The sequence below is a fragment of the Equus asinus genome, chromosome 30, assembly GCF_041296235.1.
Source record: "Equus asinus isolate D_3611 breed Donkey chromosome 30, EquAss-T2T_v2, whole genome shotgun sequence".
NCBI classification, from domain to species: Eukaryota; Metazoa; Chordata; class Mammalia; order Perissodactyla; family Equidae; genus Equus; species Equus asinus.
In genome coordinates this window covers 28,500,005-28,526,823 of record NC_091819.1, presented here as the reverse complement: position 1 = coordinate 28,526,823, position 26,819 = coordinate 28,500,005, and the positions used below count along the sequence as shown (strand labels likewise).

At 39.4% G+C, this 26,819-nt stretch overlaps 1 protein-coding gene across 13 annotated transcripts in view; it reads right to left on the bottom strand.

Moving 5' to 3' along the window:
- SDCCAG8 (SHH signaling and ciliogenesis regulator SDCCAG8) overlaps window positions 1-26,819 on the bottom strand; it is a 223,690-nt gene that overhangs the window by 60,548 nt on the left and 136,323 nt on the right. For all 13 annotated transcript variants that reach the window (XR_011499352.1, XR_011499357.1, XR_011499355.1 and 10 more), the window contains one exon: window positions 16,207-16,338. Coding sequence is in view for 6 of the 13 variants with exons in the window: in XM_014847801.3 (XP_014703287.3) it covers window positions 16,207-16,338 (132 nt within the window). In the remaining 7 variants the exon portion in view is untranslated. The remainder of the gene's footprint in view (window positions 1-16,206; window positions 16,339-26,819) is intronic.

Genomic DNA, 26,819 nt, shown 5'->3' with positions numbered 1-26,819 from the left:
AAAGCAGGTAAGAGGAAGGAAGGTGGAATTTTAATGGATTCTTACAGTGTGGGCCAGTGTGGCTGTCTAGAATCCCTGGGAGCCCCAGACACAAGAGGGCAAGAGGAGTTTGCACTCTTCCACAGGCTCCCTTCCAGTGGATGCTCACGAGAAACACTGGGGGCAGGAGAGGAGACCTGAGACCTCGCCCTGCACCCCACCAGGCAGGCATACGCACAAAACTCTACCCACTTCCTAAACTCTCATATGAAGAAAAAGCCTCCAGCTTCTGGAGGGTGGGCAGGAAACCTTCCCAGGAAAAGGTTCACCGCCTCTGCAGGAAGGTCAGAAACAAAAGCCACCTTCCTCTGGGAGACGGGTGGGAACCTCTAGTATCTGGCCCCAGGAACAGGTGAACTTTCACTGAAGAAGGGGTAGAAGCAAAATCCATCAGTGGCATGATGGTAAAGGTTTGAAAACCAGTTCTCCGGGGAGAAAGAGGTCCTGATTCATACTGTCTGCCAATTTCTGTGATGTAAATACTTCTTCCACGGCCAATTTAAAACTACCAACGTGATGTCGAATGGCTCACACATTTCTACAAATTTAATAATCAGCTCCAGCACACAGCTCCATGTGACCATGAGGACGCAGCAGGAAATCCCATCTCCATGATAAGGCCACCGAGAGTCAAATGGAGAGGCTAGAGATAAAAAGCACACACAGCATGAGAAATAAAGAATTCCTTTGATGGGCCTTTCAGCAGAATCCACTCAATAGAAGGGGGAAAAAATCATTAAATTTGAAGATTAGCCAATGGAAATTATCCAAACTGAAATACAAAGGAGAGAGAAAAGAGTGGGAGTGGGAGTGGGGGTGGAGGGAGAGAAGAGACGAAAACAGCGCATCTAAGAGTTGGAACAACATCAGGCGATCTAACCAAGGTGCAAGTGGAGTCTCAGAAGGGGGAGAGAGAAAGCCAATGGGAAGATCTAACTCCTAACTGCCGAGGTCCCTTTATGGATACATATATTTTTAACTGAAGTATAATTGTCATATAATATTAGTTTCAGGTGTACATCATAGTGATTTGATATTTATATAGATAACAAAATGACCATCACGATAAATCTAGTTACCATCTGTCATCACACAAAGCTACTACAATATTATTGACTACCTTCCCCATGCGGTACATTCACCCATACGACTTCTTTCCTTCATAACTAGAAGTCTGTTCTCTTAATCCCCTCCTCTCCCCTACCCTCTGGGGACCAGCAGTTTGTTCTCTGTTATTTAGGAGTCTGTTTCCATTTGGTTTTGTGTGTTCCTTTGTTTTGTGGGTTTTGTGTGTGTGTGAGGAAGATTAGCCCTGAGCTAACATCTGCTGCCAATCCTTCTCTCTTAGCTGAGGAAGACTGGCCCTGAGCTGACATCCGTGCCCATCTTCCTCTACTTTATATGTGAGACACCTGCCACAGCACGGCTTGATAAGTGGTGCCTACGTCTGCACCCAGGATCCAAACTGGCGAACCCTGGGCTGCTGAAGCAGAACATGCCAACTAAACTGCTATGCCAGTGGGCCAGCCCCTTATTTTTTTTATTTTTTGTTGGGAAAGATTCATCCTGAACTAACAACTATTGCCAATCGTCCTCTTGTTTTTCCCCTCCCCAAAGCCCCAGTACATATTTCTATATTCTAGTTGTAAGTCCTAGTTTTTCTACGTGAGCTGCTGCCAAAGTATGGCCACTGACAGACGAGTGGTGTGGTTCTACCACTGGGAACCGAACCCGGGCCACGGAAGCGGACGGTGCGGAATGCTAACAGCTAGACATTTGTGTGGTTCTTGACCAGACCATGTTCTCCTTGACCCCCAGGACCTTCAAACATCTATTCCTTTTTCTCTGTTAAGGTTACTTCTACTTCTTTTCAGATTCAGTTAGACATTATTTTTCTAAGGAATTGCATCCTGTCCCTCCAAACCTGGGTGGGGTCAGTCTGGGGTGCCCCTAGAACACCAGGGTCTGCTCTCACCACAGCATCACACTCGAGTGATTACTGCATGGCCTCCTCCAAGACTGGGAGCTCCTTAGGGTAGAGATCATGACTTTTTGCTTTGGAATGCTCAATGCTTAATAAATGTTAATAAATATAGGGATATATTAGTAAGTTACAATATAGCAAATCGAGCACAAGCCAGGAATCTGGTTTAGATTTTCACATTGAGCATGCAATGTTTAAAACTATAGAGGCTAAAGCAAAACAGCAAACATGACTACAGAAATGAAAGCAAACTCTATTTAACTTAAAAGCACTAAATTAAATTTTAAATCATAAGAGTTTAGTAATGAAAATGCTAATCAGAGGTTCTCAATCTACCTAAAAGGTAAAATCAGAGAGGGAAATTTAACTTTAAAGAGTGAACTGACTCAAACAGGTTTACACTGGGCATATGGAAGAATTTTTAAAGGGATTTTAAGCATGGAAATACACTTTTTGTCTTCTAACATAAGAATAGAAATTTACCTGCTCAGCCTTTTTAGCAAAGTTCTGCCCAAAGAGAGACGTTCAGTGCTATAGCTGTCTGGTTCTTTGTACAGTTCTAACCCTGGGCTACAACTTATTTTTAATTGAATATTTTTTCTAATCTAGACTAAACTGTGGAAAAATAAAAAACAACAGACATTACAAAGATATTAAAACTAGCTAGTTATAGATGGTTGGTCAGAATATTTTCCTCTAAAAAGGCATTAGTTATTATGTTATATTCTTAAAGTTCTTTCTCTTTTTTTTAAAGATTGGCACCTGAGCTAACAACTGTTGCCAATCTTCTTTCTTTCTTTTTTTCTTTCTGCTTTTTTCCCCAAATCTCCCCAGTACATAGTTGTATATTTTAGTTGTGGGTCCTTCTAGTTGTGGCACGTGGGACGCCGCCTCAGCATGGCCTGATGAGTTATGCCATGTCCGCACTCAGGATTCGAACCGGCAAAACCCTGGGCCACCAAAGCGGAGTGCGCAAACTTAACCACTCGGCCATGGGGCCAGCCCCACATTCTTTCTCTTCTAATTTTCTAAATGCTAGAACAATTTGCCTCCTAGGAAAGGGTTAGCCTTTTTTCCCCCGTTTCTAAAGAAAAGACCTAACAGGTGAAGTTACAAATTGGGGATTAAAAAAGAATGCTCCTCACTCCTGGCTATGCTGAAAATGTGATTTTTTTTAACAAGAAGTAAACGTATCCCTCTTGAAATTTCCTTTGGGGCACACTGACAACTTTCACCACTGAATGGAGGTCACACACACATTCACATAGTCACAAACACAGACTATCACAGGCATATCCCAAGTAGGGTCCAAAATGTTGTTCCACAAATCAGTGTTAAAAATTCAGAAGGCATTTTCCCTCAGAGATAACATTATGTACACATGGTATTTTGTTTCACAGACTAGCTCACAAGAGCCAATTTAACCCACGATATAAACAAACTACCTGGGAGAATGGAGGCCTCCAATGTTCCTGTGGGACCCAGAATGCAGGAGAGAGCCTGGTGCGCGACAAGGGCCTGGTAATATGTTCAGTGAAGCACGCTGATGGCATAACAGTGTGAAACGTGTAACGAACGCTAAGGCGGTGCCAGTACTGTTCTAAAGACTTCTCATGGCTTATTCTAGGCAATTATCACAATCCTCCAAGATAGCATTTTTCAGAAAAAGGAAGTGAAGAAGTAAGGAAGGTGAAATTTAAGATTTAAGGAATTTGCTCATGACCACATGGCTAGGAAGAAATAAACTGAAGAAAACTCAAGAGAACCTGTTTCTAGATGCATGCTCTTAACTACCTTACACGCTGTTTCTCTACTTTGTTTGAGGTCTTCAAAGCAGAGGACTAGAATCTGAAGTAGTTTAAAGAGTCTAAGTTCTCTAAGGGCAGGAATGTCTGCTTGTCCAGTGATCTACCCCAAGCATATCAGTGGCATATAACTAGCTCTCAATAAATATTTGATGAATAAGTGAAGGAAGTCTTTTTCCTTTTCCTGGTCTTGGGCTTATCCTAGGAAAAAGTATGAATTATATTAGAATGTCTTTCGCATTTCCTAACTCTGCTTTGTTAGGTACTTTTCCCGTTTAATCTTCTCCCAGGTGATCAGTTATGATAGCGCCTGCCTTGTTCCAGCTATGGTAACTGCACAAGCTGCTTTAAATGATGTATTATCCACTCCAAGATCAAAATTCTAACCCCTATAAGGTGGCAAACCTCCTCTGCTATTGGGAGGAAAACAACCTGATTTCAGGTCTTCCCAATAAAGTATAATCGAACGTGGCTTCCAGTCGTCTTAGGGATTTGTCAATAATGCATAGAATAATTGGATTTTAAAGAGATTGCCTGTTAATCCCAACTGGCTTATAATTTTGGTATAATTTGGGGAAAAGGGTCAAGTTTTCCAAGCTCGCCCTGGTTTCCATAGCTTCCAACTCTCCTCTGGGAAGTAACTTGCAGATTGTCCTTAGACCCCTCGGGGGAGGCAGCCTACCTAATCCACACATTTCCACGGTCTGGTGAAATCAAAGCTGGTGATAACAAAGAAAAACTCAAAATAAACAAGCTGCAGTGAGCTTCTTTCCTAGCAACATATGGATTACTTACCATTTTCAATAGTTTGATATTAGAAAATAATGGCATATAAATCTAAAATAATGCAGCAATTTTGTTAATTTACTTCGAATAGTATGTTGTCAGTTGCTTAAAAACACAGATTCCCAAGAAGCACATTGAAAGGAATGCCTCCCAAAGCAAATTGGTGGGGGTGCGGGTGGGGAGATGGGAGGTGGGCATTATCCATACATTTGCTGTAGCGAAAGAGAGCAGGTGATTCACTTCTGAATTACAATTCGTTCAGGACCTGAAACAGTTACTGAGAAACCAATACGCTGCTGACGTAAGGACGCAATACTTTACTGTAGGAGGTTTCCAAAACAACTTGCAACAAACAAAATTATCATGAAGCTAAATTAAGAGCAATTTATAATTGAAAGCAACAAGAGCAGCATTTGAAAACCAAGATGACCTCAGTACAACACTGATAATGCAGTAATAACTAAATGTCTTTCCCCCAGTTATGGGAAGTCAAACTATCAGAGCTTGTACAGTATCACAGGAACTCTGCAAGGTGTGGAGGCAGCCAGCGGAATACTGCATTAGCATTCTCAGTATCACAGGAACTCTGTAAGGTGTGGTGGCAGCCAGTAGGATACTGCATTAGCATTCTCAGTATCACAGGAACTCTGTAAGGTGTGGTGGCAGCCAGTAGGATACTGCATTAGCATGCTCATAAAAAACAAATTTCAGTACCTTTAAACTATTCACTTTATCGGTTTTAAGACTGCCCCTGAGAACTGCAGAAAGGCTCTAGAATTTTGGGTCAGTCTCTGCTCATCATTCCCAGGGAGCCTTGGTCTACACTTTGATTACTCTTCTGAACGAGGCACGATCAATCAAGACATTTCCTCAGGGACAGAGAAAGTGTTTCAATTATACACTCCAAACCTAATATCAATAGACTTTTGTTTTATATAAAACAGAGAGAACAGGAGATCAAACAAACCCTCCAGGCCAACCAACTCCTGTGCAGGCTGCCAAGGGAGGTTAGGCCCCCAGGACATCCCTTCTCCTTGCCTCCGAGGTTTCTGGGGGCATGCGAGTGGCCAGGAGGGACCTCCCAGGAGATGGCAGGTGGTGTCACGGCTGCTCTGGACTGTGGGCTCACAGTGCCTTGACCAGCGCAAACAGAGAGGGAGCCTGCAAGCATGAGAGTGAGGCAGAGGAGCAGACCCTTTCAATCTCAGCATCCCCTGGCCTAGTGCAGAAATGGATGCTGAATAAACACAGAATACACTATTTCTGCCTTCAGCTCACCTCACCAGCACCATATCCATAAACCTGCATTTATCAGCTCATATCCTCTTTTCAGCCAACTCCCCTCTATTCAAATCTTGTAACATTTTTGTCTTTTTTGCCTACCTCAGCATCTCCAAATTTCTTTTGATTCTCAAACCCCCTTAGGAATGTATTAAATCATTTCATTATTTTTGTATGCTATGATTAAGAGGGAAGTTTTAACTAAAAACATTTTGTTTGAAATAAACAAACAAAGGTTGAAATATAAAATTTATTTTTAAAGTAATTTTCCTGAACCTAAAACTACTCTGAAAAGTAAAGTCTGTTTTGGAGCTGACCTGGGGGCATAGTGGTTAAGTTCACATGCTCTGCTTTGGCCCAGGGCTTGCAGGTTCGGATCCCGGGCGTGGACCTACGCACTGCTCATCAAGCCATGCTGTGGAGGCATCCCATATACAAAGCAGAGGGAGATGAGCACAGATGTTAGCTCAGGGCTCATCTTCCTCACAAAAAAATAAAGTCTATTTTAAAAAAATATGAAGAGAAACAGGCTATTTGCATGGTCTTTAAGTATCTCCCCACAAGACACATAATAATTTCTCTTGAGCGAAGGGACCTGGCAGACCACACCTTGACCAACTGATCAAAGTCAACACCACCAGGGACAGGTGCATGCACCCCTTGACGTGATGCGCTGAGAAGGATACAACACTGCTTCTGTGGGATTCCGACCAAAAATGCACAGCTTCAGTGGAATCACGAGAAAACATGAGACAAACCCACACTGAGGGGCATTCTACAAAACACAGAGCAGCTCTCATCAGAAGGCGCAAGGTCGTGGACAAAGAGAAAACACTGAGGAATCGTCATAGATGAGGTTTTTCTACTTGAGAGAAATTACTAAGTGTCTAAAGACCACTAAGAAATGTGAAACTAAATGCCACGTAGGATCCTGAAGCACAATGAGAATATTGGCGAAATCTCAACAAGGTCTAGAGATTAGTTCCTAGTATTGCATCAATGCTAATTTTCTGGGTCAGATAACTGTGTTGTGGGTATGTAAGACGCTAACGTTGAGGGTGGCTGGGTGAAAGGTATATAGGAACTCTCAATTAGTTTTTGCAACTTTTCTGTAATTTAAAATTATTTCAAAATAAAAAGCTATAAAAAAGTAATTTTCCTATGTAACAGATAATGCCAGCTATTTCATTTACATAAACGAAATCCTTAATGAATTAATTATGTAAGAAAAAGAGCACGATTGGCCAATAACATAATATATTTTGGAACAAAACATGCTCTAAAATGTAGATTTGAAATTAAGTCCATGTTATAGAGTCAAAAACATATAGAAACAGCTTCATGATATTTTTTGGAATTCTTGTTTTTTTACTGTAAAATTCGTGTTACTTTTATAGCTTTCTCGTTTTTTTTTTTTTTTTGAGGACAATTAGCCCTGAGCTAAGCTAACATCTGCTGCCAATTCTCCTCTTTTTGCTGAGGAAGACTGGCCCTGAGCTAACATCCTTGCCCATCTTCCTCTAGTTTATATGTGGGCCGCCCACTACAGCATGGTTTGCCAAGCTGTGCCATGTCTCCACCCGGGATCCGAACTGGTGAACCCCGGGACGCTGAAGCAGAACGTGCACACTTAACCGCTGCACCACTGGGCTGGCCCCCTCTTGTGTTTCTTTTTTAATTAAGAGCTTTTTGAGCAATTTAAGATTCACAGCAAAACTGAAGGGAGAGTACAGAGACTTCCTATATATGTCCTGTCCCCACAAACGCATAGCCTCCCCCATTACCAACAGCACCCTCCCAAGTGGTACATTTGTTGCAACTGAAACATTGTACATCACCATCAGCTAAAGTCCATAGTTTACATCATAGCTCACTCTTGGTGTCGTAAGTTCCGTGGATTTGGACAAATGTATGCTGACATGTATCCACCATCATGGTATCACAGAGTATTTCACTGCCCTAAAAATCCCATGCATTCTACCTGTTCAACCCTCCTTTCCACCACAACCCCTGCAACCAGTGACCTTTGTACTGTCTCCATAGCTTTGCCTTTTCCAGGATGTCATATAGTTGGAAGCATGCAGTGTGTAGCCTTTCAGATTGGCTTCTTTCATGTAGTAATGTGCATTTAAGGTTCCTCCATGTCTTTTCATAACTTGAGAGCTCATTTCTGTTTAGCACTGAATAATATTCCATTGTCTGAATGTACCACAGTTTATTTATCCATTCAGCTGCCAAAGGATATCTTGGGTGCTTCCAAGTTTTCACAATAATGAATAAAGTTTTCGTAGACATCCATGTGAAAGTTTTTTGGGTGGAGGTAAGTTTTCAACTCCTTTGGGAAAATACCAAGGAGCATGATTCCTGGACTGTATGTTTAGTTTTATAAGAAACTGCCAAACTGTCTTCCAAAGTGACTGCACCATTTTGCATTCCTGCCAGCAATAAATGAGAGTTCCTGTTGCTCCACACCCTTAACAGCACTTGTTGTTGTCAGTGTTCCAGATTTTGGCCAGCCTAGATATGTAGTGGTATCTCCTCATAGTTTTAATTTGCATTTCCCTGATCATATATGATGTGGAGTATCTTTTCATATACTTATTTGACATCTGTATGTCTTCATTGGTGAGGTGTCTGTTAAAGTCTTTAGCCCACTATTTTCATTGGTTGTTCATGTTCTTGTTGATGAGTTTTAAGAGTTCTTCTTATATTTTGGATAACAGTCCTTTATCAGATGTGTCTTTCACAAATATTTTCTCCCAGTCTGTGGCCTGTCTGCTCATTCTCTTGACAATGTCTTTTTCAAAGCTTAAGTTTTTAATTTTAATGGAGATTCATAGTTTTTATATTTAGGTCTGTGCTCCATTTTTTTTTTTTTTTACTTTTTATAAAGATTATGATAGTTTACAACCTTGTGAAATTTCAGTTGTACATTATTGTTTGTCAGTCATATTGTAGGTGCACCCCGTCACCCTTTGTGCCTACCCCTCACCCTCCCTTTCCCCTGGTAACCACTAATCTGTTCTCTTTGTCCACATGTTTAACTTCCACTTATGAGTGGAGTCATACAGAGATTGTCTTTCTCTATCTGGCTTATTTCATGTAACATAATACCCTCACGGTCCATCCATGTTGTTGTGAATGGGACGATTTTATCCTTTTTTATGGCTGAGTAGTATTCCATTGTGTATATATACCATATCTTCTTTATCCAATCATCAGTTGATGGGCACTTATGTTGCTTCCACATCTTGGCTATTGTAAATAATGCTGCAATGAACATAGGGGTGCATGGGACTTTTGGAATTGCTGATTTCAAGTTCTTTGGATAGATACCCAGTATTGGGATGGCTGGGTCATACAGTATTTCTATTTTTAATTTTTTTGAGAAATCTCTATACTGTTTTCCATAGTGGCTGCACCAGTTTGCATTCCCACCAGCAGCGTATGAGGGTTCTTTTTCCTCCACAAACTCTCCAACATTTGTCACTTTTTGTTTTGGTTATTTTTGCCATTCTAATGGGTGTAAGGTGATATCTTAGTGTAGTTTTGATTTGTATTTCCCTGATGATTAGTGATGATGAACATCTTTTCATGTGTCTATTGGCCATCCATATATCTTCTTTGGAGAAATGTCTCTTTATGTCCCCTGCCCACTTTTTGATTGGGTCGTTTGATTTTTTGTTATTGAGTTGTCTGAGTTCTTTATATAGTATAGAGATTAACTCTTTGTTGGATATATGACTTGCAAATATTTTTTCCCAGTTAGTGGGTTGTTTTTTTGTCTCAATCCTGTTTTCCCTTGCCTTGAAGAAGCTTTTTAGTCTGATGAAGTCCCATTTGTTTACTCTTTCTATTGTTTCCCTTGTCTGAGAAGACATGGTGTCTGAAAAGATCCTTTTGATACTGATGTCAAAGACTGTACTGCCTATATTTTCTTCTAGAGCCCTTATGGTTTCAGGTCTTATCTTTAGGTCTTTGATCCATCTTGAGTTAATTTTTGTGAATGATGAAAAAGAATGGTCAATTTTTATTCTTTTACATGTGGCTGCTCAGTTTTCCCAGCATTATTTGTTGAAGAGACTTTCTTTTCTCCATTGTAGGCCCTCAGCTCCTTTGTTGAAAATTAGCTGTCCACAGATGTGTGGTTTTATTTCTGGACTTTCAATTCTGTTCCACTGATCTGTGCACCTGTTTTTGTACCAGTCCCATGCTGTTTTGATTACTGTAGCTTTGTAGTATGTTTTCAAGTCAGGGATTGTGATGCCTCCAGCTTTGTTCTTTTTTCTCAGGATTGCTTTAGCGTTTCGGGGTGTTTGGTTACCCCATATGAACGTTAGGATTCTTGGTTCTATTTCTCTAAAGAACGTGATTGGGATAGTGTTGAATCTGTAGATTGCTTTAGGTAGTACGGACATTTTGACTATGTTTATTCTTCCAATCCATGTGGATGGAATGTCTTTCCATCTCTTTATGTTGTCATCAATTTCTTTCAGGAAAGTCTTGTAGTTTTTATTGTATACGTCTTTCACTTCCTTGGTTAAATTTACCACAAGGTATTTTTATTCTTTTTGTTATGATTGTGAATGGGCTTGTGTTCTTGAGTTCTTTTTCTGTTAGTTCGTTGTTAGAGTATAGAAATGCTACTGATTTATGTAGGTTGATTTTACACCCTGCAATTTTGCTGTAGCTGTTGATTATTTCTAATAGTTTTCCAATGGATTCTTTCTGTGCTCCATTTTGAGTTAATTTTTGTGTAAGTATAAGATATGCGTCTAGATTCTTTTTTTTCCGCATGTTGGATGCCTGGTTCCAAAACCACTTGTTGAAAAGATTATCTTTGCTCCATTGTATTGCCTTTTCTCCTTCATCAAAGATCAGTTGACTATATTTATGTGGGTATATTTCTGGCCTACATATTCTGTTTCATTGATCTATTTGTCTGTTCTTTTTCAAATACCACAGTGACTTGATTACTGCAGCTTTATAGTAAGTCTTAAATTCAGACAATCTCAGTCCTCCAACTTTGTTCTTCTCCTTCATTACACTGAAATTGTGTTGCCTATTCTGGGTCATTTACCTCTCCATACAAACTTTAGAATCAGTTTGTCAATATCCACAAAATATCTCGCTTGGATTTTGATTGGGATTGTCTTGAAATCTATAGATCAAATTGGGAAGAACTGACATTTTGACAACATTTTGTCTTCTTATTATTAAACATGGATTATCTCTTAATTTATTTAGTTCTCCTTTGATTTCTTTCATCAGAGTCTTGTAGTTTTCCTCATATAGATCTTGTACATATTTCGTTAGATTTAAAGCTAAGTATTTCATTTTTGGGGGTGCTAATGTAAATGGTATTTTGTTGTTAATTTAAAATTCCACTTGTTCATTGCTGGTATATATGAAACCAATTGACTTTTGTATATTAACCTTATATCCTGCAACCCTGCTATAATTGCTTATTAGTTCCAGGATTTTTTTGTTGATTCTTTCAGATTTTCTACATAGGTGATCATGTCATCTGCGAACAAAGACAGTTTTACATCTTCCTTTTCAATTTGTATGCCTTTTATTTCCTTTTCTTGTCTTATTGCATTAGTGAGAACTTCCAGGATGATATTGAAAAGGAGTGGGGAGAAGGAACATCCTTGCCTTGTACCTGATTTCTCTTGGAAAGCCTCAAGTTTCTCACCACTCAGTATGATGTTAGCAGTAGGTTGTTTGTAGGCATTCTTTATCAAGTTGACGAAGTTTCCCTCTATTTCTATTTTACCGAGAGTTTTTATCACGAATGGGTTTTGGATTTTGTCAAATGTTTTTTCTGCATCTATTGATATAATTGTGTGATTTTTCTTATTTAGCCTATTAATGTGATAAATTACATTAACTGATTTTTGAATGTTAAAGCAGCCCTGTATACTTGGGATAAATCCTACTCGGTTGAGGTGTATAACTCTTTTTAAACCTTGTTGGATTCTATTTTGTCAATATTTTGTCTTGTTTTGTTTTTAAATGATGAAATAAAGGTTAATATTTCAGTCTTTTATTTTTAAGTACTTTTCAAAATAATGAATAGTAAGACTATTCTCCGAAAATGAAATGTCAAATTAGATAAAAATCAATATAACATTTCCTATTTTTAACATTTATTTTTGAGGAATAAAATTTCTATTAGAAAAATACAACTTACAGATTTGGTAAAGGTTATTCTGAGGTTAATTTATAGAAGAATTACCAATTTTAAACTCCTTATTAGTTTGTTACATTTCAATCAGCAGCTTCATGTCTTCAGCCAATGGTTTCTATGTATATAATTTAAATAATACATTAATATAAGAAAGACAGAAAAGAACGACATGAAGCTGTATAGCTGACAAACAGCCAGGATTGCTGGGGGCGTGAGAGCACTCGAGCAGGCTCAGTGCGCCTCCGCGGGCTCTGGTGGTCGTTCCCTCTGTACACACTGTGGAGCTCTCACATGGTTCTATTTTCTAGGGGGAAATACATGAATCAATATTCATTTTAAAACATAACTAGAAAAAACCTGTCATAGCTATTTTTAACATGAATTCCCTGGAGTGCCTCTGTAGATACCAGGGGTTCCAAACCACCAGTTGGAAAATGTAACTTTCCTGCCTTTACAACTTAAGGATCTTACATTCAGAATTTAATACATTCATATCTACTGTAACTTAAAACAAAAGATTCTCTGTTCCAAAATGCCCCTCCCAGTACATCTTCCCACCACCAGTTGGTTTGTATATCTCTCTTGCTCTCTCTTGCTTCCCGCTTTCCCTTGTAGGCAAATCTCACGAAAAAGTGGTTTAAATTTGCTGTTTCGGTTTTTCAACGCAGACTAACTTTTCAATCCATTCTAATAGGGTTTCTGTACTTACTCTTCTACTAAAACTATTTTTGTTGGCATAACCAGTAATGTCCATGTCACTAAGTCCAATGGATACTTTTCAGTCTGATTTAATCACTCAGCAGCTTCTGGTTGATCACTTCCTTTCCTGAAGCATTTCCATCCCTTGGCATGCATGATAACGTGCTCTTCCAGTTTCCACTTATTTCTCAGGTTACTTGTCTCAGACTCATTTGCTAACCTCTACCTTACCTTTAAAAAATATTGTCCTTTAAGATTCAGTAAGCCGTTCTTCCTTCTTCCTGTTATTCTCCAGGTGACCTCATTTACTCCCGAGGGTTCAGATATCTTCTATAGGCTAATGGAGACGTCTATCTCTAGGCTAGACCTTCCTCCTGAGCTTAGTCCCCTAAGTCCACATGCTTACTCAACGTATCCATTTGTTCAATGCATTTCAACACGGCCAGAGCTTAACACTTGGTCTCATCCCAAACCCAGGCCATCTTGACCACAAACATGCTTCTTTGGAGCGTGCTCTAGTTCTCAGTAAGTGGCAGCATTATGCATCCATTGTTCACATCAAGAATATGCCCCCTTCTTCACCCAACATAGCTACTCAACTATTAAGTCCTGTTGATTTCGCCTAAATATTTCACCAATCTGTTTACTTCTGTCGCCATCATTAGCACTTCAAGAGCAAGCCTTCATCATCGCTTGGCTAATTCTCTGGTAGCTTCCTAGCTGTTCTTGTGTAAACAGGATGGCTCTGCTCCAATTCATTAGCCACTCTGGAGCTGGGATGCTATTTTTAAAATGCAACTTGATCACATTATTCCCCTTTATTTTTTTAAAAAAACTTTAAATTTCTTCCCTTTAGTAATAGAATAAAGTAAAAGGTCTATAATAAAAACTTAAAGGCCCTGGGGGCCGGCCCCGTGGCAGAGTGGTTGGGCTCGAGGGCTCCATTTCGGTGGCCTGGGGTTTTGCCGGTTCGGATCCCGGGTGCGGACATGGCACTGCTCATCAGGCCATACTGGGGCAGCGTCCCATATGCCACAACTAGAAGGACCCACAACTAAAAGTATGCAACTATTTACCAGGGGGCTTTAGGGAGAACAAGGAAAAATAAAATCTTTAAAAGAAACGTAAAGGCCCTGCCCCAGCCCTCCTCCCATGCCATTCTTTCCCTCATTCTTTACGTTAAACACAGTTTTTTCCTTCCTCAAAAGCCCGACCTCAGGATCTTCAATTTTACAATTTTCCTTTCTCTAGAACAGGAGCTGGCAAATTTTTTAGGAGAGGGTCAGACGGCAAATATTTTAGGCTTTGTGAGCCAGTAGGTCACAGCCTGTGACTCAGCTCCCCAACTCTGACATTGTAGTGCCAAAGCAGCCCCAGACGATCTGTAAATGAACGAGCACGACTACGTCCTGAGCCACACAAAAGAGGCTGTGGGCTGGGGCAGTTTGCCAGCTCCTGCTCTAGAAGGCTAAAAATCCCTATGCCATGGCTTACAGATCCACTTGAAGTTTTTGCATTTCAAGCATTTTCTTACTGAAACTTTTCCTGATCACGAGAAGTCCCCTTATTAAATGTGCTTATACCACAAACTACACTTCCCTTTTATAGATCTGATCGTTACTGTGATTAATTAGATAGTTGTGAAATTCTTTATCAATATCCATCTTCCCTATAAGGCTGTGAGCTCCATTAGACTGGGAACAATATTTACTTTGCTATTTTATTCCAGCATGTGGTGGAGAACATGACACATAGTAGCGATCTATAAATATTTGGTGAATGAATGAATGATTAATTTGCTATCTGACCTTCAGTTGGCAACTTTATCTTTCTGAGCCTTAGTTCTCCATCTGGAAATGGAGATGATAATAACAGCTACTTTCCAGTTTGTTTCAAGGCAAGACAATGTGTGTATTTTGTGAACTCTAAAGCAATATACAGATGTGAGAAAAGAAATATTAGAAAGATGCCTTGGTTGTCTTGTACAGAGGCAAATTACAGCCCAAGAGCTGAATCCTCTGGATTGTTTTGTTGGCCCTTTAGCTAAGAATGGTTTTTGCTTTTGTAAAGCGCTGTAAAAACAAAAATAAAAACAAAACAAAGAAGACTGTGTGACAGATAGAGACCACGTGTGACCCACAAAGCCTCTATTTTACTCTCCGCCCCTTGACAGAAAAAGTTTGCTGACTCCTGGCCTGTCTGGGCTTAAGTAAATATTTTAATGAATAAATTAATGAAGGATCCTTACCTTGCAAATATATCCACATTTAGTATTTTGGTGACTAAAAAGCAGCGCCATTTTCTCACTGTCTTTCTTCTATTCAATAGAGCAAGTGATCAAAGTTGTAAATTACCTGCCCCCTCCCCAAGGATTTTATGTTTACTTTAAATTAAAAAGTAGAAAATAAAAGGAGTCCATAGATATTTTCATTTTCTCTCAACTACATCAACAATTGTTTTTGAAACAGAGAAAGCTCAGGGTGTGCTGGAGTTGGATTGGGGTGGCACGGAGCTGCAGGCTGAGCCCCGCTCCCCGGAAGGCTGGCTGCGGTCGCCGTGCGGAAGTGCACATCGGCCGAAATCAATTCAGCATATGGTGCAAAATACCGAGATTTTTTTTTTCCAGGGAAATCCATCATTACACAGAAATTAGTAATGACACATTTATAGGAAATAATAAGGGAAAATACTGCTCTAAAAAGGAAAGGAATTTGGAGCCAAAAGTTCAAGATTCAAGTTTGAACGACATCACTTAATCTGTCACTTTCAGCAAATTCACTAGTCTCTCTGAGCCTAAGTTTCTTCATCTAGAAAAAGAGAGTAAATCCCACTGATGCCATTTCGCAGATGGCTATTATGAGCCAGATGTTTTACATATATTCCGCTTTATATCCAACTGCAAAGTGGGTATTATTAGCCCCAATACATAGATCAAGAAACGGGTGTTCAGACAGGTCAAGTAACTTCCTCAAAGCAGTGGTTTGGAGTCAAATCCTGACTCTAGCAATACTCTCAGCGCAACCTGTGATTAAGATATTGAACTTTCTTAGGCCTGCTACATGTTTCATCTTACAAAAAATGTACAAAACCTAACTTCTAGAAGAGAAGTTGTGAAATTCCCCATATTACAACATTACCAACTCACACCTTAAAGGTAGCTGGTTTGCCTACAGTCGGTGTTAAATCTAAGTCTGTGTCATTGGAGAATAGTAAAGAGGGGCTGTGCTCTCCTCTCCGTGTATTGTAAGAACCACCTGAGTTGAGAAAGCATAAATACATAAAAGCGTTAGATTTTGAGCATGTCCCTTGAATAGCACAGTGATCATGAATTTTATTTATTCCACAGCAATTCCTGTTCTGTCTGTGAACCAAACACATTCAATATACGGCCTCTGAGTTGATTATTAAACCTTGATTACCTTTGCTTCATTATCTCATGCAGTCTCCCATGTTGGACACACTGTTCCTCCAATTCATCATTTCTTCTCTGCAACTTCTCCAGTCGGTCACAAGCGTACCTTTTTTCTTGACTGAGCTGAGCTATTTCAGATCTGGAGAGGTGAAAACACAGAAATGATAGATGTCAAAGGTTCTTATTATCAGAGGATGTTTTTATCGTATAACCTCAAGATTGTATTAAACTCTGTACTTAAACATAACGTAAATAGAAATCATTCTATGTAAAATAAAATATTTCAGAAACTGAAAAACGTCTAGTAGGGGGAGATAAGCATTGCAGAGACTCAAAGGGTAGACAGATAAAGGAATAACAACTCTAACAACAGCAGTGATGGCTTCTCCAATGAATGAGACAAAAATGATAATGGTCAGATCCCTTTTTAAAAAGGCGATCTTTCATTTACCAAATATTTACTGAGTGCCTATTACAGGCCAGCCACGACGCTGTTAAAGGAGCAACCCCACGCCTAAGCTCTATCACAGAGAATGTTTCCTTTAATTAACCTGGCTAATTTAATGGCACATGATTAAAATCATATGGATCCAAAAGGCATAATAATGAAAAATGGCAGTCTTCTGCCCCCGACCCCCATTCCAGCTAAGCAGTGACAAATACTTTCAATTTTTTTAAAGCTAATTCTTCTGGTATTCACCTCTGTATTTCTAAATTTTCTTATATCAATATTGCTTGTTCCATCAATTAAGAAATTTCTACTGATTCATGATGGTAGATGAAGATTAAACTCTTTTTTATGGCCCTTCCCCCATCTCCAGCCTGTTAATGTAATTACTAGTATTTCAGTTTGTGGTTAAATCAATATCAGCATTTTCATCATAATGACTACCTACATATTGCTCCTTGATGTCTACGCAGTATATTATGATTACAATTGCACTTATGTACATTTATTTTCCCCAAATGAGTGGGCTTCAGTGTAGACCGACTGAGTGGCAAGCCATCTTTTCCTATGGGAGATTACCAGTTACACGTATCTGTAATTCTCTCCTCTGTGGTCATTTTGTTTCTCAAGAGAAGGATCCTACCGTTTCCTGCTTGGTGTGTTTAACCCTAACCATCAGGGGTCAAGGAGCTGTTTACAAACAGAGGGGTGGGGATCTCACCTTTCAGAACGCAGACTTTCTACGAATCCCTCTATTCTAACTTCACTGCCCCTATTTTAACCAGAGCCTCCTGGTTTAAGCTCTTCAGAGAGAAAGCCCCCAATTTTCTGGGTGGAGGAGGGATAGTCACCTGGTGGCTTGGAGTAGAGGTGGAACTGCCAATTTTGGTTTCAGCCCTATGTTCCACTCCTGCCTTCCAAGATTTTCCAGAATCCTGAAAGCAGATCAGCTTGCTTCACAATCCTCTCCCCCGCTGCAGACACTCAAGCTTTATCGTCCTCTACTCTGCTAAGTCAGGCGCTACTCCTCCAGCCTTCTTCCAGTCTTCACATATTTCAGCTGTGATCACAGGTATCTACTTTGGTGATGGTTGATGTCCCTCAGGAAATACGCTACCTCTTCAGTGTCTCTGATAACTATCTCAAGTCTCAAAATCTGAAGATCAGAAAGGCATATATCCAAGAGAAATTCTATCCCTGTCCGTGTTCTGATTAAGCACTGCTCTCACTGCCACCCCTCCGCATGCTCCACTGCCTCTCAGGTTAGAACTGAAACTTTAAAACTCTTGCACATTAAAATGATTGGTTTGTGTCTTGACGTTTAAGTAAGATGCTTGATGTAAAATTGCTTCCATCCAAAGAAAGGATTCCTCTATTAGGCAAGATAGGCTTTTCTTCTTGGTCAAGAAAAGATTTGGATTTGCTAAGGAAATTCGTTGCAAGGACCAAGCTGCTTCACACATATGAAGAAACCTCTCACTTTAAGTTCACCTCATTCCTGATTTTGTTTTCATCTTGGTCCAAGTGTCATCTCAAAGGAAGCTTACTCTGATTAATACTTCGCAGTTCCCAATATGTCAGCACATTTTTAAAAACTTCCTCTAGCTTTTATGCATACGTTAGCTTAAAATTGATTCCTCTGAATTGTGCCCTGTGCCTCATCTTTCTTACTAGATTATACACGAGGGCAAGGATTATCTCATTTTCAAGCTCAGATCAAGCACTCAATCGACATTTGCTTCTCCTAATAATAATTTACCTATATCCAAAATACTCTAAATCAGTTAATAATAGCTTATACTTCTCCTTTTAAGATCACAAAGAAAATAGAATTTAAGGGCAGTTTTAAGAAATTGTCAATTTAGTGTTTATCCAAGATTAGTATTTCCTATCACAATATGCACTTAAATAAATTTCAAAAGGACAAAAAATATCCTTAAACCAGATTAGGAAAAAATGCAGAAGAACATTTATCTGTTCTCAGGTACTTTCCTAGAAAAAAAAGTCACTTTTTAAAATAAAACTCACAAAGGAAACATAGATTTTACAACATAAAAACATAAAACTTTTGAACAAAAAAATATGTTTTCATGAAAATGTTCATTTTAACATTGTTTCTAGAAGCAATCTTGCTCTGCAACCCCCAATATCTGAAAACTTAACCCAGAAATCTGTCAACAGAAGACTGGTTATATTACTTATACAAAGGAATATCAGTGGAGTAACATCAGCATCATGACAGAGTGAGTTGTTCCCTTTGTTTCTCCTCTAAATTACAACTAAATGACATTCCTTAACCAACAGAGGATTCCCTACACAGCACAATAGGATGTCTGAGAGATCCACACAACCATACGGTCTGAAGGTGGGGGGACTGGATCCACAGGAAGCAGTGGAACTAGGTGAGTGGACCCCTTCCCCTTACCAGCAGCACAGACCCAGGTCTTGGGTCCTTACTCAGTGGCTGGTGCAACTGTAAGAGGAGATGGGGCAGCCTGGCCCGTGCACCAATACTTTCCAGCCCACGGGAGAACCCAGCATGCGAGCAGCCCCATCTGTGGGAATGCTCCCCACTGAGTGGTGCAGCTCAGCCCCCATAGGGGAGCCCCCACCAAGTGCAGCAGCTCAGCCAAACTGCCCACAAACACAGAGCCAGCCTGCATGTGAAACAAAGTGCCCCATGCCTCCCGCTAGTGCAGCAGCTCAGCCAGTCCCCCGCAAAGCACAGTGCTTCTGCATGAGAGCAACCCTGCTGGCAGAGCACAGAGGCTCCAGCTGCATGTGAGTGCATGACCTGCCAAGCGGCTGTGGCCAGTGTGCAAACACAGAGGAGCCCTACCAGCACAACTTCCAGCAGATGAAGTGGGATCAGAAAACACAGCAGCAGTGGCAGGTGGAATCTGTGACCCAATACTACCACAAACGCCCTGGAGCAAAGGATCAATTCATCAAACACCATGAAGAATTACATTAACACTTCAGAGCAGAAGGAAAATAACAAGACTCCAGAAACCAAGCCTGAAGTCAAAGAAATGTACAATCTAAATGACAGAGAATTCATAGTAGTTGTCATAAAGAAACTCAACAAGTTACAAGAAAACTCAGAAAGACAGTTCAATGAGCTCAGGAATAAAATCAATGAGTAGAAGGAATACTTTACCAAAGAGATTGGAATTCTAAAAAAAACCAAACAAAGAGATTGGAATTCTAAAAAAAAACAAACAAATTCTGGATATGAAGAACAAAATTAATGAGATAAAAAATAACCTACAATCCATAAAAAATAGAACTGACATTACGGAGGACTCACTTAGAAAATAGAAATATAGAAACGCTTCAGGTGGAGGAGGAGAGAGAACTAAGATTTTTAAAAAAACGAAGAAATTCTTTGAGAAATATCCAACTCAATTAGGAAAAGTAACATAAGGATTATAGGTATTCCAGACGGAGAAGACAGAGAGAAAGGAGCAGAGAGCTTGCTCAAAGAAATAATAGCTGAGGACTTCCCAAACCTGAAAGGAAGTGGACTTACAAGTATGTGAAGTCAATAGAACTCCTAATTACATCAATACAAAAACACCTTCTGCAAGGCATATAATATTAAAACTGACAAAAATCAACGACAAAGAAAAAATATTAAGGGCAGTAATGCAGAAGAAAATAACCTGCAAAGGAATCTCTATCAGGCTTTCAGCAGATGTCTCAGCAGAAAACTTAGAGGCTAGGGGATAACTGAATGATAAACTAAAAAAACTGAAAGTCAAAAACTTTCAGCCAAGAATCCTCTATCCAGCAAAACTATCCTTCAGATACGATGGAGAAGTTAACGCTTTCCCAGATAAATAAAAGCTGAGGGAGTTCATCACCACTAGGCCTGCCTTAGAAGAAACATTGAAAGGAGTCCTCCCATAAGAAAGTAAAAAGCAAAAGTTTACAAAACCTTGAGCAAGGAGATAAATAGACAGATAAAATCAGAAAATTGCTGCTTTATATCAGAATAGGTTAGTAAATACTTAATTATAACATAAAAGACAAAGGGAAGGAAAGCATCAAAAATAACTATAAATAATTTAGTCACAAACTCACAACACAGAAAAGAACAATTTGTGGCAACAGTAACTGAGAAGAGCAAGAAGAAACGGCTGGAACCTGCTTAGGCTCTAAATGGAGATAAGAGGCTATCAGAAAACAGACTATCTTATTTGTGAGATCTTTTATACAAACCTCACAGTAACCACTACACAAAAAATCATCCAAAATCAACTTACAAAAATCAGTTGCATTTCTATACACTAATAACAAGCTCGCAGAAAGAGAAGTCAAGAATACAATCCCATTTATAATTGCAACAAAAAGAATAAAATAGCTAGGAATAAACTTAACCAAGGAGCTGAAAGACCCATACACTGGTAACTATAAGACATTATTGAAACAAATCGAAGACAACATAAATAAATGGAAAAATATTCCATGCTCATGGATTGGAAGAATAAACATAGCTAAAATGTCCATATTACCTAAAGCAATCTACAGATTCAATGCAATCGCAGTCAGAATCTTCATGGAAATAGAACAAAGAATCCTAAAACCTATGTGGAACAACAAAGGATCCTGAATAGCTGAAGGAATCCTGAGAAAAAAGAACAAAGCTGGAGGCATTGCAATTCCTGACTTCAAAACATACTACAAAGCTACAGTAAACAAAACAGCATAGTACTGGCAGAAAAATAGACACAGAGATCAATGGAACAGAATTGAAAACCCATAAATAAAACGACACATCTATGGACAGCTAATCTTCGACAAAGGAGAGGAAACCCTCTTCAATAAATGGTGTTGGGAAAACCGGACAGCCACATGCAAAAGAAAGAAAGTAGACCATTATCTTATGCCATACAAAAAATTAACCCAAAATGGACTAAAGACTTGAATGTAAGACCTGAAGCCATAAAACTCCTAGAAAATATAGGAGTACACTCTTTGACATCAGTCTTAGCAGCATCTTTTCGAACGCCATGTCTACTTAGGCAAGGGAATCACAAGAAAAAATAAACAAATGGGACCACAACAGACTAAAAAGCTTCTGCAAGGCAAAGGACATCATGAACAAAATGGAATATCAGATGCTATTCTCATAATGTGGCTATCTATATGTGTTATTTATTGACCTAAAAATATGCAATATTGGGAAGAAAGGAAAATATTAAAAATCTACACATGTAAAGTGACTCCATTTTATAATTTACGAAATATTTTGACATGTATACCACAATATTGATTATCTCTAGGCATCAGGGTTACAAATTTTAAAAAAAATTTTCCTTTTTCATATTTTCTGAATTTTTACAATGGACATGCATCTAAAACAAAAAATAAAGTCACTTTGATATTGAAAAAAATCATAAAAACCAAAAATATCTGGGAACAAAGTTTTCAAAATTAAAAAAATGACCTGAGATAACACATAAAAACATGAGACAAATGAAGATTAGAAGCATCATTTAATAACGTGTTACCCTAACTCTTTATCAAAATTCCAATGAAAAAATACACAAGGAATATGAAAAATATTCAAAGAGGAAGACATAAATGATCAACAAACTTTTATAAAATATTCAATTTCACCATTATTCAAAGAAATGTGTAATAAAACCAGATTATGGTCAAATATTTATTGTATGCTGACACTAAGCTAGATAGAGGAATCCATCCTTCACGGTAATGATCTCAAACACCCCTACAAGGTAAGTGTTATTTCCTTTCCTCTGTGAAGTAAATATGAGGTTTAATGATTTGCCTCTGGTCACCCACTGATGATGAGCCAAGCCCAGATGCAAACACTGGTCTCCACTCTAGAAGGGCATTTCCACCCACTGTGCAATATGGCTTCCCGCCTCTTTTTTAATCTCTCACTTCTTTTTGTCACCTACTGATATATAGTGGGCAGAATTTAGTGCAGTACTTGAGCAAAGTGCTACACATTAATAGCCTTAAAAGAGTTTGTAGTTTTTAGACTAGCGATCCTTTTAGATAGCTCTAGTAAGGGAATCATCAAAAATTCAGATTCAAGTTCAAAATTATTATTATCCATAACTGTTAAAAATTGGAAACATCGTGTCTAATGAATTATTATCCAAACAAATGATTCAACTAAAATTATGTTTCCAGAGCATTTACTGATGTAGAGAAATGTTCATTAGATAATATCAGGTGAACAGCAGGGTGAAAGACTGTCTATGTAGGATAATCTCACTCACAATATAAACACATGCATACACACACACGGAAGATGACCGAAAAGAAATATGTCAAAAGTTAACAATAGTTGAATGATAATATCACAGGAAATTTTTTCCTTAAAACTTCCTTCTTTGTGTTTATACCCAAATGCCCTAATTTGAGGATGTCTTACTTGTACAATCACAAAAATATAAATGTTATTTGTAAAGTATATATTACTGTCAGGTATTTTATTGCTAAAATATTTTCTTTGCTTTGCATATTTTTTTCTTTGTTTATAATGGTAATTTGCCTATGAACTTCCAACGTCCAATAAGAATTTGGTATATGTGCATGCACATCAGCTTTTATCTGTGTAGAGCCCCTTATATATTAAAAAGAACTAGACATTTGAAAAGTTCAAAGAATAAACTTACAATACAAGTTTCTCTTACTGAGGTTACATCTGCAGCGTGGTTATCCTAGCATCATATAAAAGGATAATTGACTCTAATCCATTTTCATAGAAAATTTAGGCAATTTCTGGCTTTACAGAAGCATGAACTTTTCCCTGCATTTTTATATACCAGTTATATTGTGTAATTGCATTTGCATGAAGTATAACATTTTACTACTATAATTAGGATTACAGTGATAATTGCTTTTTAAGAGAAAACATGACACCTTAATTTTTTATCCTTTTAGCTTGTCATTTGACTTTGGATAACAATTATTAGAGGCCAATATCAGTCTCTTCTTGCAGAATATAATTTTTGTAGTATCCCAACCTAGCATCATCTAAACATAAAAGAGAAAAAAAATAGTTCAACCGGGTGTGTGTTCTTTACTTCAATTAAACTCACACAGTTGGATACCTCCTGTTGCCAAAACAGTAATATAATTTATACATTATAGTCCACACAGTAAAACTACACTAAAAGTCATTTAACAATATTTATAACACCATAAAATACAGTGTTAAAATATATGAACTGCAATATGTACCAAAATTATAAAATTTGTTTCTCATCATCAGTGATTAAAAGCAGGATCATTGCTCTAGCCTCAATACCCACAACCCTGGTGACAGATTAGAATTCAACTCTTAATGATCAATTTACAATTAACAAGATAGAAGTGAAACAAATTAAACCAACCATTATATATAACGAGACCCAGTGGACTCCCATTGTTCCTCTTAATTACAAAACGCAAATCACAAATACACAATAGGCAGTATTAGACATCAATCCACAAGCCCAGTAACCCAGAAAGTGAAAATGGAAAAGAAAGAGAAGCGAGACCACGTCGACCCGGGTTCTGTGCTCTGTATCCTGTTCTTTTCGACGTGCGAGTGTTGCGAGGCTAAAACCCAGCACACGCTTGATCTGCACTCTGCAGCTGGCAGAGGCTCGCTCCCAGCCAGCGCGCAGCCTGTCCAAGTGCTTCCCAGGCCATGCTTTAGATCGACTGCAACATTCTACTGCTGATTCATCTAAGTGCTGGGGAGAGGGAACGCTTCCTTCACTTGGATAAAGAAAAATCACAGTTGCACCAAAGATACTTAAATATCTCCACTTACCAACTTCAAAAAAACACCCTATCACCGTAAAAGGCTCTCAGAGTCCCGGGGAATAAAGACGAAAGAGTAGCTAAAGTTTAATGTGAGCTTCAACTAAAACCAGCCGGAACGCCTGCCTGGTGCCAATTAAAAACAAAATGGAATTAGTTCTCTTGTCTGGTGGTCAAAAATAAGCTATATAAAATGCACGGAATTGGCAGTTCATTTTTAGTTTTAGAATGGGACGTGCCATTCACAAACCCTGGGGTTACAGACACCACTCACGCAGTGTGGAATGCACACTGTGCAGAAAGTGACTGTGCTAATCGCTGTGGAGGGCTTCCAGGGAACAGAAACAATAAGCACGGCCATAATGCGAGGTACATCCACTTGGGGAGAAAACTCATACCGCAGACACACACATGGAGGACCCGTTTCTAAACCCTTCCACAGAGCAGCCCAGCACGAGGCTGGGGTCAAGAGTAGGAACACACAGGAATGGTGAGCCAGAATGCCGGCTTTCCCAGCGATTCCGCGGGAGCTCTATTCAAATGGCCAGCTCTGTGAGTAAAAAGGAGCTTATTTTAAACGGTATGAATCCATTTGTTTAGTATGGCATTTTGAATAGCACGAAACTCTTAGAGAAATGTCACTAGTAAGAAAAGAGGAGCAAAAAAATGTTTTAAATTGTTGATCAACACAAAATAAATACACCTATTTTCAGGAAAAATTTTACTACAGTTCGCTGAGGAAAATCTGGCTCAAAATTACCACATGGTTTAAACACTTATTTTGGAGACTAAGCTTCCACTATGACAACACTTTAGAATGCTCAAAAATCCCCAAGACTGCCTCAGCTCCAAGCACAGGGGCAACGATTTATCCCAGAGGATTAACATGGGAGTGTAAGGCACACCGGAGGGCTGCCACGGGGCTGAAGAAGGTTACAATTTTTATTTAAAAAGAAACACTCTGAGCCCTTCAAGTTTTATAGGTTGTTTCAAAGCAGAGGGTACTATCAAAATGGAATGTTAAATTTTGCAAGAGTTTTGAAAATCTCACAGTCTTCATGGAGGGAGCCAGTGGGAAACGAGACTGGACCAACAAGAAATTAAGAGTAAACAAACAAACAAAAGAAAGCCCTAAAATCACAACGTATCCTACCTACTACATTCTTGTGAGGAAGACAAAATGCGTATTTTCTAAACTTTAGGGGCCTCAACAGTTTTAACAATAATAAGCAACAATTTATCAAGTGTTTGCTTGGTGCCAGGCTGTGGCTCTGGACCAACTCAGAAAGTCGCAGGAGATCCTCTTAAACCCTGATTTACCCAGCAAGGTGCCTGAGCAGGCCTGAAACCAACCAGCCCCACATTTTCCTGCTCTGTCTCTAAAAAGGTTCCCATGGCTAGCCTGTGGCTGAGGGTTACAGGTCCACGCGCTCTGCATCGGCAGCCTGGGTACAACGGTTCAGATCCCGGGTGTGGACCTACTGCACTCACTAGCCATGCTGTGGTGGTGTCCCACGTACAAAACAGAGGAAGACAGCACAGATGTTAGATCAGGGCCAATCTTCCTCAGCAAAAAAAGAAAAAGGTTTTCATGTGGTATAGACTTTACGTTTGTCAGAAACGGCACTTGGACCCTGGCAAAAACAAAAATAGCTAAGTGAAGTGATACCCAAATGGCCAGTCCAGACCCTTAACACAATGCCGTCAATGACACGAGCAGCCGCTGCTGCACATCCCAGGTGTCAAGCACTGTGCTACGCGCTTTACACACACGTGCACCTGTGTCTCTCTCTACATACTGCTGACTCCCACAACAACCCTGCAACATGGGTTTTAGAAATGTTTTCACAGACGGAGAAGCTGAGGTTTGGAGAGATTAGGCAATGTGCGCAAGGTTACGAAGCTAAGTGGCAGAGCAAGCTTCAAACCTAGTTCTTTCTGAATGCCATGGTGTTTTGTCCCGCACACTGCTTGTCGTCAGCAAAGGAACAGGCTGGAGCCAGAGTCAGCTCGGGAGATGGGGGTAGCACCACACTTGTTTGTTTCAATCATTCATTCAATAAATATGTATTGAGTGCCATCTGTGTGTCAGACAAAAAGGAACACGTTCAATTCATAACGTAGTGGTCAGGAGCTAGAGGGACTAGAAGCGAGAGGAGCTGGAGAGGCACTGAGGCTCAAGCTCACGGACCAGGACAGGGTAAGCTGAGAGATTCAGAGCAGGCAAAAGAGGGGCTGGGCACAGGTCGACCCAGGCTCACAGGGGAACCCTCACATGCCAAGCATGCCCAGTTCTCCACGGGAATCGAAGATTAATTTTTCTTTCCCAAACTTTCCCATCATAACTATGTCGGCCTGGATTTTCCTTAGTACTAGATGTA